The sequence below is a fragment of the Anguilla anguilla genome, chromosome 5, assembly GCF_013347855.1.
Source record: "Anguilla anguilla isolate fAngAng1 chromosome 5, fAngAng1.pri, whole genome shotgun sequence".
Taxonomy (NCBI): domain Eukaryota; kingdom Metazoa; phylum Chordata; class Actinopteri; order Anguilliformes; family Anguillidae; genus Anguilla; species Anguilla anguilla.
The window spans coordinates 64698906-64716405 of record NC_049205.1 but is presented as its reverse complement, the minus strand read 5'-3'; the positions used below and the strand labels follow the sequence as shown (position 1 = coordinate 64716405).

The following is a 17500-nucleotide window of genomic DNA, read 5'->3' as shown; positions in this document are numbered from 1 at the left end:
TCATCCTTGTCTCTGTGGTGTACAGCTTCGTCACATAGAAACCTGCAGGTAAAGAGCTAGCACTGTGACATGAACTATACCTTAATGTGCCATAGAAACGGACAGGTAAAGAACTAGCGCTGTGACATGAAATATACCTTAATGTGCCATAGCGCTGTGACATGAACTATACCTTAATGTGTCATAGAAACAGACAGGTAAAGAACTAGCGCTGTGACATGAAATATACCTTAATGTGCCATAGAAACGGACAGGTAAAGAACTAGCACTGTGACATGAACTATACCTTAATGTGCCATAGAGACTGACAGGTAAAGAACTATCACTGTGACATGAACTATACCTTAATGTGCCATAGAAACTGACAGGTAAAGAACTAGCGCTGTGACATGAACTATACCTTAATGTGCCATAGAAACAGGACAGGTAAGGGAATGTAGGGTGTGGTATTTTTTGGGGGCCCATAATGGGCCCATAATTGATCAATTAAAGCAGTTGCTTATGCAGTTATCTCACCTTGCTTGTGAGCTCACAATTTTGCTTCACGTGATATGAAATGCACCCTCAAATGTGACCAATTGCAAACTATAATTCAGTTCCAAAACCATTTTGAATGTTCTTTTACTCAGATTTTTCTTCATTTTTCCCCTGAGTCGCTTGACACAACTTATATTTCTGTACCTTAATTGCAGGGATTCAGAAGTCCCCTGCATCCTGCCTGGATTACAAGAACAATAATTTCATTGAGAAATGAGTAATACACCATTAGAAGAGAGAGAGAGACATGCCTATCTGTCTGTAATTTCTCTCTTTCTCCTTTGAAATTCAGTCACTCACCTTGACCATCTCTTACCTTATCTCCCCTCCAGAATGGACATTGGTTCTCGATGTTAAAGACAGGAATCGCACCACGTAGTTTATAAATAAATTATGACCGAACTCACATCCTCAACAAAAATACACAGAGATGCCGTAGTGTTGTTTTTTTAAGGTAATTTAGCGACAGTGGTGATGATGGACCTTTGTATTTGAAAGATTTGCGCGAAACAGCGTCCTCCACTGTATTCAGGACATTGTTTGAATAACAAGTCGCCACAAGATTCAACCTTTCTTTTGTTACGAGTTTGCTATTTGCAGAGAGATGAACACACACGATGCTGTTGACGTTAAAGCCAAGATGAGACTCAGCCCCAGGGATGCTCTTAAACTTCCACAGTCATAGTTAACTGCGCTGACTAGCTACATTTATCAGCATTGCAAGGGTTAATAGAGAAATGAACAGACATCTCTGTGTGTGTAAGTTTGTGTGCGTTCATTCCCCTATATAGGCTAGCCATTCATTTGTAGCGCTGTCATAGGTAGAATGTTTATACCGGCCTTTTTATTTTATTATGTACATGTATGTTTCTGTAGCGATGTCTTTCTGCTGATGATCCTTGTTAAAAATTAAAAAAAATCCACTTTGAGATCGCGGACTATGTGTGTTTGTGAATCTATGGTATATCTTCCTCTGGGTCATAAAACATTCGAAGTTTGGAAAAATTAAGACAGTCGTGACCAGCAAACTATGTCGGCGTCGCTTAGCCTACGGGCTGTTACAACGATACTACTAGTTTATTTTCCTATGAACGTAACTTTACCCCATAACTGTCTAATTTGGAGGAATAAAGATATGAAAAATAAGAATGTCGAGTTAAAAAAAATATTGATGATAACGGAATTCTGGAAAGGAAAATGAAGTTACAGACATGAATAATATCTCAAAAATCAACTCCCGTTGAAAGCCATTGGAATTTGCCATATTTTTGCAATACCAGACGGACTTACAAGGCTCTTGCATGTTTCAAGAAGGCGTGTGTGGGTTGATTCCTTCAATTATAATATTATACACAAGGGTAAAAGCATCAAAGATCAAACATGTACAAATTCATTTATTAGAGGATTATAAAGGGAATCGAATATGCCTTATTCAAGGTTGTTTGTTCATTCTGAATGACAAAACATGGAAATGGAATTTCGTGAAGTGTCTTATAAAATTATTATTATATCCTTTCAACCAAGTAATAAGAAGAAAGTTGTGTGTTCTGTCAGAGAGGGAACATTGATCTTTTTTTTTTTAAATGATTGTTTTCATGCCATGTCATTTTGGATAGATATTGAACATTATTTTTGTTTTACTATTGGTGCAAAGATGAAATATAGTAGAAAGCATGCATTACTCTAAGATACTAAAATAATGACAAAATTGAATAAAATATGTATTTTTCATTAATCCTCTCTTGATTTTTGGTAAGTATTTTATTCATAAACGTAAATTGATTAAAGAAAAAGAGAGTACTCTTTGTTTAAATTGGACTTTACTATTGAAATCTTTTAAACAAAGTAAAAATTCTAAAACAATTAGAACACTGAGAATCTGCAAAGAATTGAATAATTTAACATAAATATGGAATATACAATTTATATCTACCCTTCTCTCTTTTAAATCTCTTATTTTCTTTGCCTTCTTATATTTTATATATATGTATAATATTATATAGATATTATAAAGATATTATAAGACTTTTTATTATGAAAATGTATTCTACTTATAACAATACAAATATATACAATACAATAAATATTAGAAACAAAAAAACTAGTTTATTTTCGTTTTTCTTCGCCAAGGCCGCTATATTTTGTAGCCAAGGAGCAGCCGCTTCTTGAATTTGAACTCCCATAGAAGGGCAGGCTTGCTATTTCAATAGCAATCGTGAAGCAATGGAGTTCATCCTTTAGGCTGCTGAGAATGGTCAATTCAGAACAGGCCATCGAAACTGGACAGAATGCAACGAACATTCAATACAATATATTGCGTTTAGCTATGATTGGCCCAAATCTTGAACATGCTGCATTAAGCCATTCAGAATCGAATGCGCTGAGAAATTGATGATTAAAACATTGTCATCCTGTGTTTGTTGAATAACAAAATTTGCCCATACGGCTAAGATGTCACCGAGAAGAGTAGCCACTCATCGGCGTCCTCGATGACCTCGTTTTGATATTACACCCAATGGCTGCTTTCCTTTCGTTGATCGACACAAATTCCCTATCTGTGAGAACCCATTTTGTTTTTCAGCCGTGCTATCATTGGTTATTTTCCATCTGGTAAACTTTTTGGTCTGTGCGTCCAATCCTCTTCATCCATTTCCCAGTCAAAGTGGCAGCAAAACAGACCAATTGAAATATCGCCGGCTGCTCTGTTTTCCTCAAACATTGGCGCTTTTGTGGCGGGAGGCGGGTTTTCGGTGGAAGCCAGTGCTGTTTTGTGACGACTTGAAAATGGCGGCGAGTGGCAGACCACATTAACTTTATCGGATAATACCACCAACGACAGCGATTTAAAACGAGAATACTCGTGTATGAGAATAAACTCTGTGGGTGAACCCGAAACGTGATCTCGCAGGTCTCAAGGGCAACGACTGAGCTACCTCTTCGTCGGACTTGTTCAACCGAAACGACGGAAAGTTCTTCCTAAAATAATAGCTGCCGTTGGATTTTAAACTTGGACGTTCCGTGCTCGTGAAAGCCAGCTAGCCAGCAAAATAGTTCGTTATTTGGCAGGCGAGGTGTAAGACAACTTCTCTCACTCCAGTATCAGCAACAACGACAATCACAAGGGACACCAGTAGACTGTGGGTTAGCTAATAAACATCACAGCTACAATTCGTGTAAGCGGGCTGTAGCCGTACACCCTTCCCGTGTTGCTAGCTTCACTAGCTAGCTAGGTTAATCCAGCTGGCTAACACGCTAACGACGCTAAAAACCAGCGAGCTGCTTCGTTCTCTCGACATCGTTTTTGTGTGGGTTTTGCGATGCTTCCTTTCAGTGCGGGATAGCTAGCTAGCTTGTTAGCTAAAGTAGCTAGCTGGCGAGCTAATTTAGAGACAATTCAGTGTATACAGTTATATAATACAGAATTTATATTTTTATAGATTTTCGTTATTTTTTATAACCGATATTTTTTATTTTGAGGTGGTTGGTATGTTTAGTTTAGCGACTTCTATGGCAGGGTTCATTTCAGCTAACTTAGCTAGCCAGCCTACGTGCTAAAGGGGCATTTTCAGCCACGCTTTTAATTTGTTTGCTATTTCATGCTATGTTTCTTTTCAACCACATATAGCTATAGAGAACGTACGTGGATAATAACGGCAGTAAATACTGGATAATTTGAACAGCGATTCGCCGTAGGGAGCGAATCACGCTTATCAAGCTAAGTTACGTTCCAAATTACGTTGATCATGGAAGACGCCCGTCCTCGATACAGCAAGCGATTGGTAAGTTCTATCCTGTTTGTATAGGTTTAAAAGTATATTTTTGGAATGTAAATAAAATATTTGTTTGTCGTTTGGATTACATTTTTTTGGGCAGATTACCCTTTGCTGTTGTCGACAAGATCAAAAAAGTTGCATAGCTAGCCTAACAAGTAACTGATTCCAACTTTAGCTATGGTAGCTAGGAAGCTTTCAAAGCGTACATTGGTTTGTCTTGTGTTGGTATGGCCATAGACGCATGTCTGAGTGGCAGTTATCTAGAGCTGAACTTGAGTTGTAATTGTTGTCATTAATAGCTCGACAAATAGAAACGAAACCTGATTATTTTTACAGCATCTCAAAATGAAACTACGTCTAAGCATTATACTGAGTCGCACGTATTCGCTAGCTAAGTTACTTTGCAAGTTAGATAACTTACATCGTTGCCTACCCAAGTTGGGTGATAGGCAGTCCTCTTGTACCTAGCCGATTTAAGTTCTTTTGGACAGCGTTTTAATGTGAAAGGTAGGACAGGAGTGTCGGTTATTGGGTGGTTTAGTTCTTGTAGGACATTGTGTAATTTCCATGTTTTTGATGTGTGGAACTGTACCCAGCTAGCCTGCCACTTGACAGAAACACATTTGTTCGTGCATTTTTGCTGCTATCAGTCCTGAACTAACCAGTCAGTCGGGTTGCAATTACATTTTCCACTTGCTCAATTTTTAACGGAGGCTGTAAGATGTGATATGACGAGATCAAATGAACTGTAAATTATTGTCCCACCGTACGCTGGGTGACGGGTATTTCTGTCAGTGACCTCGCGCCACCTCTCTTATCTCCTGAGCACCCGCGGTTATAATACATTTTGAGCGCAATTTATGTGTGTAGCAAAACTTTGTTTTTATGAATACTTTGGGGTGTATGGTATTGTTCCCTGTGAAGTGCAAATACTTGTCATCTGACTCGTGAACATTTGTTTATTGATTCGATACGGTTAAAAAATTACAATGAGTATTACCAATTAATACAATACCGCGCTTACGTTTAAGTGATTGTAATGTCACATAGGTTCTTAATTTATGCGATAGATGCTCGTATCCAGGGACGGTTACAATTCCATCATGAACTGGTACAGTGTTTCCCGACGCACGTTATTTTTTAAAAGCTCTGTTCGGGATCATTAACTAGGGCTGCAGGTTTGTTGGCTTCTATCTTGATATTGCCTTAATAGCCGCGTGTTTGTGGCTGCCGTGCTGAGTTCATGCAACCAGCTGAGGCCCCTGTCCTCGCGGCAGCTCGAGTGTGGAAGCGGTTTAAAAGAGAGCGTGCCGGATTCTGACAGATCAGGTGGATACTCGCGGCTCTGCTGTGGCGGGTCCCAAATGTTCTTCACTCCCCCGCAATTAGTCGCTATTGAGTGTGAGCAGCGCGACAGAGGCCTGTACAGGGCAGGTTAATTATGGTCATTAGGGTGCTGTGCTGTCATTACCGTATGGGACTGGGGTCACAGTTGGTGCATTGTGTCTGGCCCTGTAAACTGTTGCAGAAGATAGACAGAGGGTTGTGGAGTGGCCCAGTCAGTAAAAGCACCAGACACGAGCACAAGCTCACAGGCTGAGCCGCATCACTGGGACACTGCTAGTCCATGTGTGAACCGTGTTATTGGTCATGTGGGCTGGAGGGTAAAAGGAGAACCACACATGGTCTTGCACTATGTATCCCTCATTCCCAGTGTTGGAAGATTAAAAACGTATAGATTGAAAATGTATATTTTAGCGGTAGTTTTCTTGGTAGTTTACTTGCCACGTCACACCTCTGGCTCAACTGTGAGTCAGTAAATTGAGTTTGGGTGTGGTGTGTGGAGACTCCATGGGACGGGACACTGATCTGTGGAAGATTGGTGTGTTGTGACTGGCATGTGTTTCTTGACCATATCATAAGTAGACAGATCAGTTTTGCATCAAAATTAATTTTATGATGCATTTCCCCTTTAAGTCAGCTGAAGTTTATTAGCTTACCCAGAGATACTTTGATAAAATGAGGTGATGTGTCAGTGGATGATGACATTAACACCATTCAGTAGCTTCAGTTGCTAGCTTAGCGCTTTACCACATGTGTTTGCAGCAGTTTGCACCTCAAATCCTAGCTTCATAAATGAGATGCCATACGTTGTGGTCTTCTGTTGTAAAATACTAAAATAGTTTCAGCACCATATTACCTCGACAAATATTAGTTTTCATTCCGCATGGTTCACCATACATTGAGGAAGACGGGTTTTTTTTTCCTGTTTAAAGAAAAATGGGGAATAGAAGATTTCTAATTGTCATTATCAGGGTTTATGTTGCGGCATTAATGAAGCTCCCAGTTGACTTCCGTTCATTTTTTTTTGGCCAGTAACAGGTTGAGAACTCCTTTGTAGTAAAACAGTCCACCTTCCATCGCGCGGCTGTTCGTACTGAATAGAAGGTTTGGTCATTTTTGTTACCCTTCATTTCTACGATCGTTGCAGCTAATGCTAGCACCTGACCAGTCTGCTGAAACTCTGGCTTTCTGTCTCATTGGCACACCATCGCTACTCAGAAAGGCTCCAGCAGGTCAGCAGATTGTACTGAAGGTAGTCTCCTCCCCCTGGATTGGTGCTTGCTCTCCTGTAGTACTGTGTGGCTCAGTGTGGTGGAGGAGAGCCCATGTTTCAGCTGCGTGAGTGTCATGGCTGTGTGCTGATTGCCTGCTGCTCTTGGCACTTCCAGATGGACAAAAAGAAATAACGAGAAAAAAAGTTGAGATTAAAAAGGGGTGGGAACTGTGGAAATTCTGGGACTGAATCTGAGAGTGCAAACATGTTCTGATTCATAAAGCTAAAATTGCCCGCCCTCCTGTGTCCAACGGGGAATAGGAAAAATATATGCCCTTTTGCAGGGTGTGGAATCGAATCTTGATGGTGTGCTAATGGACTGTACCATGGACCAAGGAGGGAGGGTGCCAATCATCACACGAAATGTGCAGGTTAGAAATTTAGCAAATGCTGTTATCTCAACTTGCACAGATCACTCTGTTTTTTTTTGTTTTTTATATACAATCCACTTACACGGCTGGATATTTCACTGACACAGTTCAGGTTAAGTACATTTGCTCATGGGTGTGACGGCAGTACCTCACCTGGGAATCAAACCTGCAACCTGTGAAGTACAATCCCAGCGTCCTCAGCAATATGCTGCGGTGCTGCCCAGACTGTCCTCGTCTGGCCCACTGGGCTGGCCTGCCTGCAGTCTAGCTGCGCAGGCAGTGCGCTCCCGGGCTGCGCAGGCAGTGCGTTCCCCCAGCTGCGCAGGCAGTGCGCTCCCCCAGCTGCGCAGGCAGTGCGCTCCCCCAGCTGCGCAGCAATACGCTCCCCCAGCTGCGCAGGCAATACGCTCCCCCAGCTGCGCAGGCAGTGCGCTCCCCCAGCTGCGCAGGCAATACGCTCCCCCAGCTGCGCAGGCAGTGCGCTCCCCCAGCTGCGTAGGCAATGCGCTCCCCCAGCTGCGCAGGCAATACAGTCCCCCAGCTGCGCATGCAGTGCGCTCCCCCAGCTGCGTAGGCAATGCGCTCCCCCAGCTGCGCAGGCAATGCAGTGGAGCTGCTGCAGCACAGTCGAGTGCTCACACCGCTCTGTGTGTGGGCCTGAGACCAACGCTGTGCGCGTGGAGCGTTCACACAAATGTCCTGGCAGTGCTGTTTTTAGGTTTCTGCTATTCCTGCAGGATCTAATGTTGAAATATAGTGGTGTAATGGTTTTAGATCATACTCTTGTAGGTGTTTTTTTTGTTTTGTCTGTCTGTGCATGTGTTGAAACGCTTCGCACGCATGCACACAATGGAGCATGAAGCAGAACAGGTAAGACAGGGAGGGAGATGTGTAGGGTTAGGGTTATATAGGTAAATACTTCAACTATAAAGACAGAGGCCAGGAGAGGCCATAACTCTGCTCACACTGGCCACTGAGAGAGAGAAGCAGAGAGAGGAAGAGAGAGAGATAAAGCAGTGGGAGAGTATGTGAGAGGGGGAGCGAAGCAGAGAGAGAGAGCATGTGAGCAGTGAGTGTTTGTAGGGGGGTGGGGAGGGAGAGAGAGAGAAGGGAGGAGACACTGCAGAGGAGAGTGATGACAGAGGAGCTGCAGGCCTTTCTCAGGAAGAGAGGATGGAGGGAGATGTGGCAGTAACATGCTGGGGTACTGATGCAGGGATGGAGAGAAGGAAGAGAGGAATGGTGACTCTGAAGGTGCGAGGTGTGTAGTAGACAGACAGACTTGGCTGCTAGGCCTGTCGTTACGTTGTTTGTCTGTTTCTGGACAGGGAGACGGGGGCTTGTGGCCTTGGCCTGTGTGTGTTGTGGATTAGGTTGGTGGCGGATTGCGTGTTGTTGAATGGCGGGGCTGATGTGTTGTGGGTTAGGGTGGCGGAGTGCGTGTTGTTGAATGGCGGGGCTGATGTGTTGTGGGTTAGGGTGGCGGAGTGCGTGCTGTTGAATGGCGGGGCTGAACTGTGCTGCTGCAGCAGCGCACTGTGGACGCTGCAGCAGTCTCAGCTCTGGGGGATGGGGAGGCTAGCCGCTACGCTGTGCACCCAGCACACAGAGGACAGGTGTCCTGCGCGTTTCACACTGCTGCTGGGATGGCTGATTTATACCTGGAGCTGCAGACCCACGGCCTGTGCTGAATAAGGAGTGCCATAACCCTTCAGGCCTGTTTGCTCTGGAGCCTGGCCCAGCCCCTCTGGGGCTCAGTCTGTTACACCACAGGACTGCTAGCCCCTGGAACTGCGTCTGTTTCAGCATGCGTGTGTGTGTGAGTGTGTGTTAAATGTGTGTTATGTGTGTGTTTGTTAAATGTGTGTTATGTGTGTGTGTTTGTGTATGCGTGTGTGTGTGTGTGTGTGTGTGTGTGTGTTAAATGTGTGTTAAGTGTGTATGTGTGTGTTTGTTAAACGTGTGTTAAGTGTGTGTTTGTTAAATGTGTGTTATGTGTGTGTGTTTGTGTATGCGCGTGTGTGTGTGTGTTGTGTGTTAAGTGTGTATGTGTGTGTTTGTTAAACGTGTGTTAAGTGTGTGTTTGTTATGGGTGTGTGTTTGTGTATGCGTGTGTGTGTGTGTGTTAAATGTGTGTTAAGTGTGTATGTGTGTGTTTGTTAAACGTGTGTTATGTGTGTGTGTTTGTCTGCACGTGTGTCCATGAGTGTTTGTTAAATGTGCGTTAAGTGTGTGTGTTTGTGTATGCGTGTGTGTGTGTGTTAAATGTGTGTTAAGTGTGTATGTGTGTGTTTGTTAAACGTGTGTTAAGTGTGTGTTTGTTAAATGTGTGTTATGTGTGTGTGTTTGTGTCTGCACGTGTGTCCATGAGTGTTTGTTAAATGTGCGTTAAGTGTGTGTGTTTGTGTATGAGTGTGTGCGTTTGTGTGTGTGTGTGTTAAATGTGTGTTAAGTGTGTATGTGTGTGTTTGTTAAACTTGTGTTAAGTGTCTGTTTGTTAAATGTGTGTTACGTGTGTCCGTGAGTGTTTAAGTGTGCCTTAAGTGTGTGTGTGTGTGTTTGTTAGATGCTTGTTAAGTGTGTGTTTGTGTATGTGCCTGTGTCCATGAGTATTTGTTAAATGTGTGTTAAGTGTCTGTTTCTTAAATGTCTGTTAAGTGCGTGTGTTTGTTAAATGTGTGTTAAGTGTGTTTGTGTGTGTGTGCGCGTGTCCGTGAGTATTTAAGTGTGTGTTAAGTGTGTGTGTTTGTGTCTGCACATGTCCATGAGTGTTTGTTAAATGCGTGTTAAGTGTGTGTGTTTGTTAAATGTGCGTTAAGTGTGTGTGTTTGTGTATGTGTGTGTGTCCATGAGTGTTTGTTAAATGTGTGTTAAGTGTCTGTTAAATGTGTGTTAAGTGCGTGTGTGTGTTAAATGTGTGTTACGTGTGTTTGTGTGTGTGTGTGCGTGTGTTTGTGAGTGTTTGTTAAATATGTGTGTGTGTGTGTCTGTGCTTTGGTACGCAGGCTGTGCTGTAGATTGGTTTGTAGTGGTGATGCTGCAGTGGAGGAGGTTGGTGTTGGAGTTATGCAGGTTCAGGGCCATAATCCTTGTTCTCTGCACTCTCTCACTCCATCTAGCCTGATTTATTAATTAGGTCTGATTGAGCCCCTAACTGAATACTAATCACAGCTTTATACGTTGACAACAACCTGCTTTAAACCCTTTCAGCCCCATACTGCCAAATGCTTAAAGGGGTGTTGGTCTTGTTCGTCGTCAACAGCAGACAATGCAAGGTATCATGGGAAATTGAGTTTCATGGGATGACTCCTTTTTCATTTCTTGTGCCCTTGGGGTGTGCTTTAGGGTGAGGTCAGGGCCTCCCGTTCAGACTCATTCTCTCCACCATAGAGAGAGCGGACACGGTGAGGGCAGCTCTCCTGAGGGAGAGGCCAAAGGGAGAGTCTGAAGCTGCTGTCTTCCTCTGACACACCTCTGGGGTCCCATTGAAGCCAAAGCTGTTATTTTAAGTCATTTTTTTCTTCTTTCATTAATTAAAGAATTTGCATTCATAGCCCCTCCCCATTTGCAGCCCATGCTGTATTTTGCAGTTTTATTAGTGCCGAGAACATCTCAGCCTGAAGAGCTCTTTGATCTTTTATTTCTCCCTCCCCTCCCCCAACACCCGCTCTGCTCCCACAGCTGTGCCAGGAGCGCTACAGCTCAGCTGCATTGCAAACCACTGGCCATTTTACACCCTACTGGCCAAACACTGTACTACAGCTGAGCCAGATTATTTTACACCCTACAGGTCAAACACGGTACTTCAACCAGGCCTGTTTATTTTACACACTAGAGGCCAAACACAGTACTACAGCAGAACCTGACTATTTTACACCCTACAGGCCATACTCAGTACTACAGCAGAACCTGACTATTTTACACCCTACAGGCCAATAACAGTACTACAGCAGAACCTGATTATTTTACACCCTACAGGCCATACTCGGTACTACAGCAGACCCTGGCTGTTTTACACCCTATAGGCCAAATAGTACTACAGGAGAGACAGTGCCGTGCTGTTAGGTTGAGGCGCAGTCACTGTGTGTGGACCTGCGCAGCGCCGTGAGGGTGAGGCGCAGTGCCGTTAGGTTGAGGCGCAGTCACTGTGTGTGTGGACCTGCGCAGTGCCGTTAGGTTGAGGCGCAGTCACTGTGTGTGTGGACCTGCGCAGTGCCGTTAGGGTGAGGCACAGTCACTGTGTGTGTGGACCTGCGCAGCGCCGTGAGGGTGAGGCGCAGTGCCGTTAGAGTGAGGCGCAGTCACTGTGTGTGTGGACCTGCGCAGTGCCGTTAGGGTGAGGCGCAGTCACTGTGTGTGTGGACCTGCGCAGTGCCGTTAGGGTGAGGCCCAGTCACTGTGTGTGTGGACCTGCGCAGTGCCGTTAGGGTGAGGCGCAGTCACTGTGTGTGTGGACCTGCGCAGTGCCGTTAGGGTGAGGCGCAGTCACTGTGTGTGTGGACCTGCGCAGTGCCGTTAGGGTGAGGCGCAGTCACTGTGTGTGTGGACCTGCGCAGTGCCGTTAGGGTGAGGCGCAGTCACTGTGTGTGTGGACCTGCGCAGTGCCGTTAGGGTGAGGCGCAGTCACTGTGTGTGTGGACCTGCGCAGTGCCGTTAGGGTGAGGCGCAGTCACTGTGTGTGTGGACCTGCGCAGTGCCGTGAGGGTGAGGCGCAGTCACTGTGTGTGGACCTGCGCAGTGCCGTTAGGGTGAGGCGCAGTCACTGTGTGTGTGGACCTGCGCAGTGCCGTTAGGTCCCCCGCAACCCCACTCAGCCAAGGGGTAAATGCTGTGAAGCTAGGTCTTTAGCTTGCCATTAAAACCGTCCCTGCACATGCTTTTATTCATTCATAATTGGTTGAGTAATTCATAGATGAACAATAATAAATACTTGAATGTGGTAAAAAATATTCTTGAAATTACTTGGGTTTTCTAGCTAGGAATACTTTAACATTAGAGAACAGCAGGAAATTATGTCAGGCTGCTACTTCATATGTTTTGATATACTGGTACATAATGAAAGATTTATTTCTTCAAACATGGTGGGCTGCATGATGTCCCATCCAGAACACATGTCCTAGTTCTTCCTCTAACCTAACCGAGACATAGGGTTCAGTATAAATATCCAGAAAAGTTGTCTTAGAAGCTATTTTCTGTGTGTGTCTCATCGTCGTCATGAACCTTTTATATACCAGTACATTGCAAGTCATTTATTGAATGATTACATTGTATTTACATGTATTTAATGGGCCCTCTGTGTGGAGTTGTGTTTACATGTATTTATTGGGCCGTGTGAGTGTGTGTGTGTATTTATTGGGCCCTGTGTGGTTCTGATGTAGGGAATGGGGATGTGTTTCCTTTGAGTAAATGTGATGCAGAAGAAAGTTGCTTTCAGCAACAAGTCCTTGACAAGATTAGCAGTTTTTCCCTGTATGATCAGAAAAATCAACATGGCTGAATGTTCTGTGTTCCCCGGTCCTCAGCGGTCGGGCACGCGACGGCGCTACCAGGACGATGGCATTTCGGATGACGAAATTGAGGGGAAGAGGACCTTCGACCTGGAAGAGAAACTGACGAGTAGCAGGTTCAGCTCTGACCGGGTCAAGCGCATGGAGGGGAAAGGTCAGCCCCCTTCCAGTCTAACCTTTCAGCATTAAGCTTTCTAACGGAAACCCTTAAACTGTAACATTAACCCTTTAACATTAAAGTGTTCACTTTGAAGTCCGTGTTTAATGATGCAGCACTGTGCTTTTTTATTTTTATGCCCATATTTTAAATTCTGGTTTGCGTTTCCTGCCTGCCTGCAGACTTCACGTTTGAGTACATCCAGAGGGGGGGGCTCAGAGACCCCATCATCTTTGAGAAGCCAGACGGACTGGGCATCAAGTATGATCTCTCCCTGTCTCTCTCCTTCTCCTTCTCTCCTCTCCTCATCCTGCACTATGAAATTGGGGCGGGGCGGGGGAGGCATATGAATTGGTCTCTGTTCGTTTTCGTTCGTTCGTCACACTAGTACTATGTGTCTGCCACAAAGTGAACCCATTATAACCTAGAAGAAAATACAGCACTTTTCAAGTCAATCAGAACAGCTCTGTGACGTCCATCATATAAATGTGTGTGTTCACAGTTACCCAGCGGGAGCAACACGTCCTCGTTTGACTTTTCAGGGATATTGGCTGTGGATGCGCTCAGTGATAGGATGAATAATGTGTTCACTAGCTGTTAACTGAGCACATAATGATTAACTAGGCTAGACAACAGTAAAAACATAATTATAAACGTAGCTAGCTAGTTAGCAATAAATCTTGGTCTTGAATATTGTAATGTTACTTATATTGATTATAACAGCAGTATTTATAGTTTTGTAACATTTGATAGCCTACTAACAATCTAGCTAGATAGCTGGGTTTCAAATGCTGTAAGTTGTATAAGTTAATTTATCATATTTTTGCTGGTTAATGTACTGGGTAGCTTGCTCATCTAATAATATTACATGTCATTTCTCATAGGTAAAATGTTTGAACTCTTGTTCATTGCCTGAAATTTAAATATGTTACTGTGTGACATTGCCCTGTTGTCCCCTTATGATATTATGATGATTATTATTATTATTACTAATAAATTGTGCTACATTATAAGCAGTAAATGGTAATTTTTAAGTGGGTATAGTATTAGTATAAAGTATAATACTGAAAAGCAGTAACTCTTTAAAATGAATATAACTTGCAATTAAACATTGCAGTTATTGAGTTATTTTAGTAAAATATTGGTAAAATTTCTACTTCCTTTGAAAATGACAGGGATTCTGCGGAAGTATTCGAGGGTTCTACTGAGTTCTAAAGGGTTAATGTTTTTATTTTATCTTAGCGACTTAGAAGAAGCAGCTAAATGTCTGACAGGATGTGTCTGTTTAATTGAGTCACTCACTGCAGTGTTTTGTAACTGTATTCATACCAGCAAGATTAGGCACCAGTTTTCACATGATGAAATCAGAGATGGCCGCACTTTTCTCTCTCTCTCTCTCTCTCAGTTGCATTATGCTCAGACATCTTAATTGAATGACCAGAAAGCATGATAATACGGATATTAATAAGCTTTTTCTCCATTAGGATGCCAGACCCAGACTTCAGTGTGAACGATGTCAAGGTGTTTGTAGGTAAGCTTACCCTCCCCGTTTCTGTCTTTACACCTCCCTCGCCCTCCCCTCTCTCTCTCTGACTCCCCTCTATCTTACCCCTCTCCCTCTCTCGTGCTCTCTCTCTCTCTCCTACTAACTCACTCTCTCTCCCTCTGTCTCTCGTTCACTCCCCTCTCTCCTGCTCACTCTCTCTCTCCCTCCCCCTCTCTCTCTCACTCTGTCTCTCCCTCGCCCCCCAGGCAGTCGGAGGGTGATAGATGTGATGGATGTCACCACTCAGAAGGGGATAGAGATGTCAATGGCGCAGTGGAGGCGGTACTATGAGACTCCGCCCGCCCAGCGGGAGAAGCTCTACAACGTCATTAGCCTGGAGTTCAGCCACACCAAACTGGAGAACCTGGTCAAGAGGCCTGCATCGGTGCGTCACCCTACAGCCCTGTGTACACCTGCATACAGCTGTGCGTGTGTGCATAGCAGTGTTGTGCATGTCAGTACATACCTGCAGAGTGTCTGCTCCTGTGTGGGCTCTGCATCTGCAGTGAGGTTGTTCTGTGCGTGTGCAGGTAGATATTATCGATTGGGTGGACAACATGTGGCCACGACACCTGAAGGAGCGTCAGAGAGACTCTACCAATGCCATCATCGATATGCAGTACCCCAAAGTACAGAAGTGAGTGAGGAGCTTCCCCATTCTCTCTCTCTCTCTCTGTCTCTCCCTATCTGTCTCTCTCCCCTCCCTCTCTCTCTCTCTCTGTCTCCTTCTCCCTCCAATTACCATTTCCTTAATATACCAGTGGAGATGGACCATTTCTTTAGCCTTCTTCTCCCCCCCCCATGCCCCACTACCCTCCCACAGGTACTGTTTGATGAGCGTGCAGGGCTGCTACACAGACTTCCACGTTGATTTTGGGGGCACTTCTGTCTGGTACCACATTCTGCGGGGCGGCAAGGTGAGGATGGACTACAAATTCCATCTTTGAGAACTACAATTCCCATGGAGCCTAGCTGGCTTCCCATGAACAGAAAAAAGCTGATTCTCATCCGTGTGTCTCTTTCCCACCCAGGTGTTCTGGCTGATCCCACCCACTCCACAGAACCTGGAGCTGTATGAGAATTGGGTGTTGTCAGGGAAACAAGGTGACATCTTCCTTGGAGACAAGGCCACAGACTGTCAGAGGATCGAGCTAAAGCAGGGCTACACCTTTATGATCCCCTCAGGTATTCGATCCCCTCAGGTATTCACACCCCTCTGTCTCACTGGAGCTGTGTCTGCAGGACCCATGGGGACAGACAGAGCTGAAGCTGTCCCAGTCAGTTTGATAGCAGCTTCTGAGGTTATGGAAAGGGAAGTTGCAGGATTTTTGGCAGAAACCCAGTCTTAATGTCATTTTATTGCTTCTAACAAGATTTGATGAAGCTGGCTTGAATTGCTGCCTCAAAGTGGAGCCCCAGCTACTCAAGATTATTCATCTGTGTGTATTCGTGTGCGCGTGTGTGCGTGTTTCAGGGTGGATCCATGCCGTCTACACTCCGGTGGACACGCTGGTGTTTGGGGGGAACTTCCTGCACAGCTTCAACATCCCCATGCAGCTTCACATCTCCAACATTGAGGACCGAACACGGGTGAGTGTGTGTGTGTGTGTGTGTGTGCGCGCGTGCAGTTTATATGTGCATCACATTTAGACATTTAGACTTACGAGCAGGCACACAGCACGGTTAAGCAAGGAGCGCACAGTAGCAAACGCACTGTACGGTCAGAGCAGAAGCATGCCACTCTTCTGCCATAGCAGGCTCAGCAGGGACCTTCAGGATATAGTGCTTCAGGTAGTGAATGGATTTGATACACAAGTGTCTCTGCATCCCCCCTCCCCCTCCAGGTCCCAGCCAAATTCCGCTACCCTTTTTACTACGAGATGTGCTGGTACGTCCTGGAGCGCTACCTGTACAGCCTGACCAACACCTCCCACCTCACCCCCGAGTTCCAGAAGTACTCCCTGGGCATCGGTACGTGCACACCGCCTTCATCCCCGGGCTCTCCTGTAGAGGATAATGAATGCTTAGGGTCTGTGTGAGCATGTGTGTTTCCCCCAGTCTTGGATAACGAATGCTTAGGGTCTGTGTGAGCATGTGCGTTTCCCCAGTCCTGGATAATGAATGCTTAGGGTCTGTGTGGGTCTGTGTGAGCATGTGTGTTTCCCCAAGTCCTGGATAATGAATGCTTAGGGTCTGTGTGAGCATGTGTGTTTCCCCCAGTCCTGGATAATGGATGCTTAGGGTCTGTGAGCATGTGCGTTTCCCCAGTCCTGGATAATGAATTCTTAGGGTTTGTGTGAGCATGTGTGTTTCCCCCACTCCTGGATAATGAATGCTTAGGGTCTGTGTGAGCATGTATGTTTCCCCCAGTCCTGGATAATGAATGTTAAAAATGGTAGTTGGTGATTGTTTTTGCAGATTTCTTCTGGTTGTAGTTGATAATGAAGATTAGTTAACAGTTGTGTATAGTGAATAGCAGTTAGCTGCTGTGGATAATGAATATGTAGGTAGGTGCTATGGATAGTGAATAGTAAGGGTTATGGACAGTGAATAACAGCTAGCAGTTGTGGCTAGTGATAGTAGTTAGTGGTAGTGGATAATGAATAGTAGTTAGCGGTTGTAGATAGTATGTTGTCATTGAGTATTAGTGGTTGTGGGTAATGATAATAGTTAATGATTGTGGGACATGATAATGGTGGTTGTGGATGATGATAATGGTGGTTGTGGATGATGATAACGGTGTGTGGGTCATAATAACGGTTGTTGTAGGGAATGATAGTGGTGGTTGTGGATAATGATAATGGTGGTCATGGGTAATATAATGGTGGTTGTGGATGATGATAATGGTGTGGGTAATGATAACTGTGGTTGTGGATGATGATAATGGTGGTTGTGTGTAATGATAATGGTAGTTGTGGACGATGATAATGGTGGTTGTGGGTGATTATAATGGTGTGGGTAATGTTAATAATGGTTGTGGATGATGATAATG

At 44.6% G+C, this 17500-nt stretch overlaps 2 protein-coding genes across 8 annotated transcripts in view; both read left to right on the top strand.

Annotated features, from left to right (window-relative positions):
- Positions 1 to 1466, top strand: part of zgc:165520 (uncharacterized protein LOC571872 homolog) — a 20456-nt gene extending 18990 nt beyond the window's left edge. For all 3 annotated transcript variants that reach the window (XM_035419615.1, XM_035419617.1, XM_035419616.1), the window contains 2 exons: positions 1 to 48; positions 693 to 1466. The exon at positions 1 to 48 is cut by the window's left edge and continues 40 nt beyond it. In XM_035419615.1, the coding sequence (XP_035275506.1) occupies positions 1 to 38 (38 nt within the window). In that variant the 3' untranslated portion in view covers positions 39 to 48; positions 693 to 1466. The remainder of the gene's footprint in view (positions 49 to 692) is intronic.
- A 1815-nt stretch (positions 1467 to 3281) lies between these two features.
- The window catches only part of kdm2aa (lysine (K)-specific demethylase 2Aa), a 27040-nt gene continuing 12821 nt past the window's right edge, over positions 3282 to 17500 (top strand). The window contains exons 1-11 of one of the 5 annotated variants that reach the window (XM_035419609.1): positions 3282 to 4316; positions 7212 to 7298; positions 12821 to 12959; positions 13145 to 13223; positions 14447 to 14493; positions 14715 to 14893; positions 15039 to 15145; positions 15332 to 15425; positions 15540 to 15693; positions 15983 to 16098; positions 16353 to 16479. In XM_035419609.1, coding sequence (XP_035275500.1) covers positions 4281 to 4316; positions 7212 to 7298; positions 12821 to 12959; positions 13145 to 13223; positions 14447 to 14493; positions 14715 to 14893; positions 15039 to 15145; positions 15332 to 15425; positions 15540 to 15693; positions 15983 to 16098; positions 16353 to 16479 — 1165 coding nt within the window. In that variant the 5' untranslated portion in view covers positions 3282 to 4280. Of the gene's footprint in view, positions 4317 to 7211; positions 7299 to 8403; positions 8560 to 12820; positions 12960 to 13144; positions 13224 to 14446; positions 14494 to 14714; positions 14894 to 15038; positions 15146 to 15331; positions 15426 to 15539; positions 15694 to 15982; positions 16099 to 16352; positions 16480 to 17500 lie in introns of those variants that run through there. The other 4 variants (XM_035419614.1, XM_035419611.1, XM_035419612.1 and 1 more) reach the window with 4 other exon arrangements.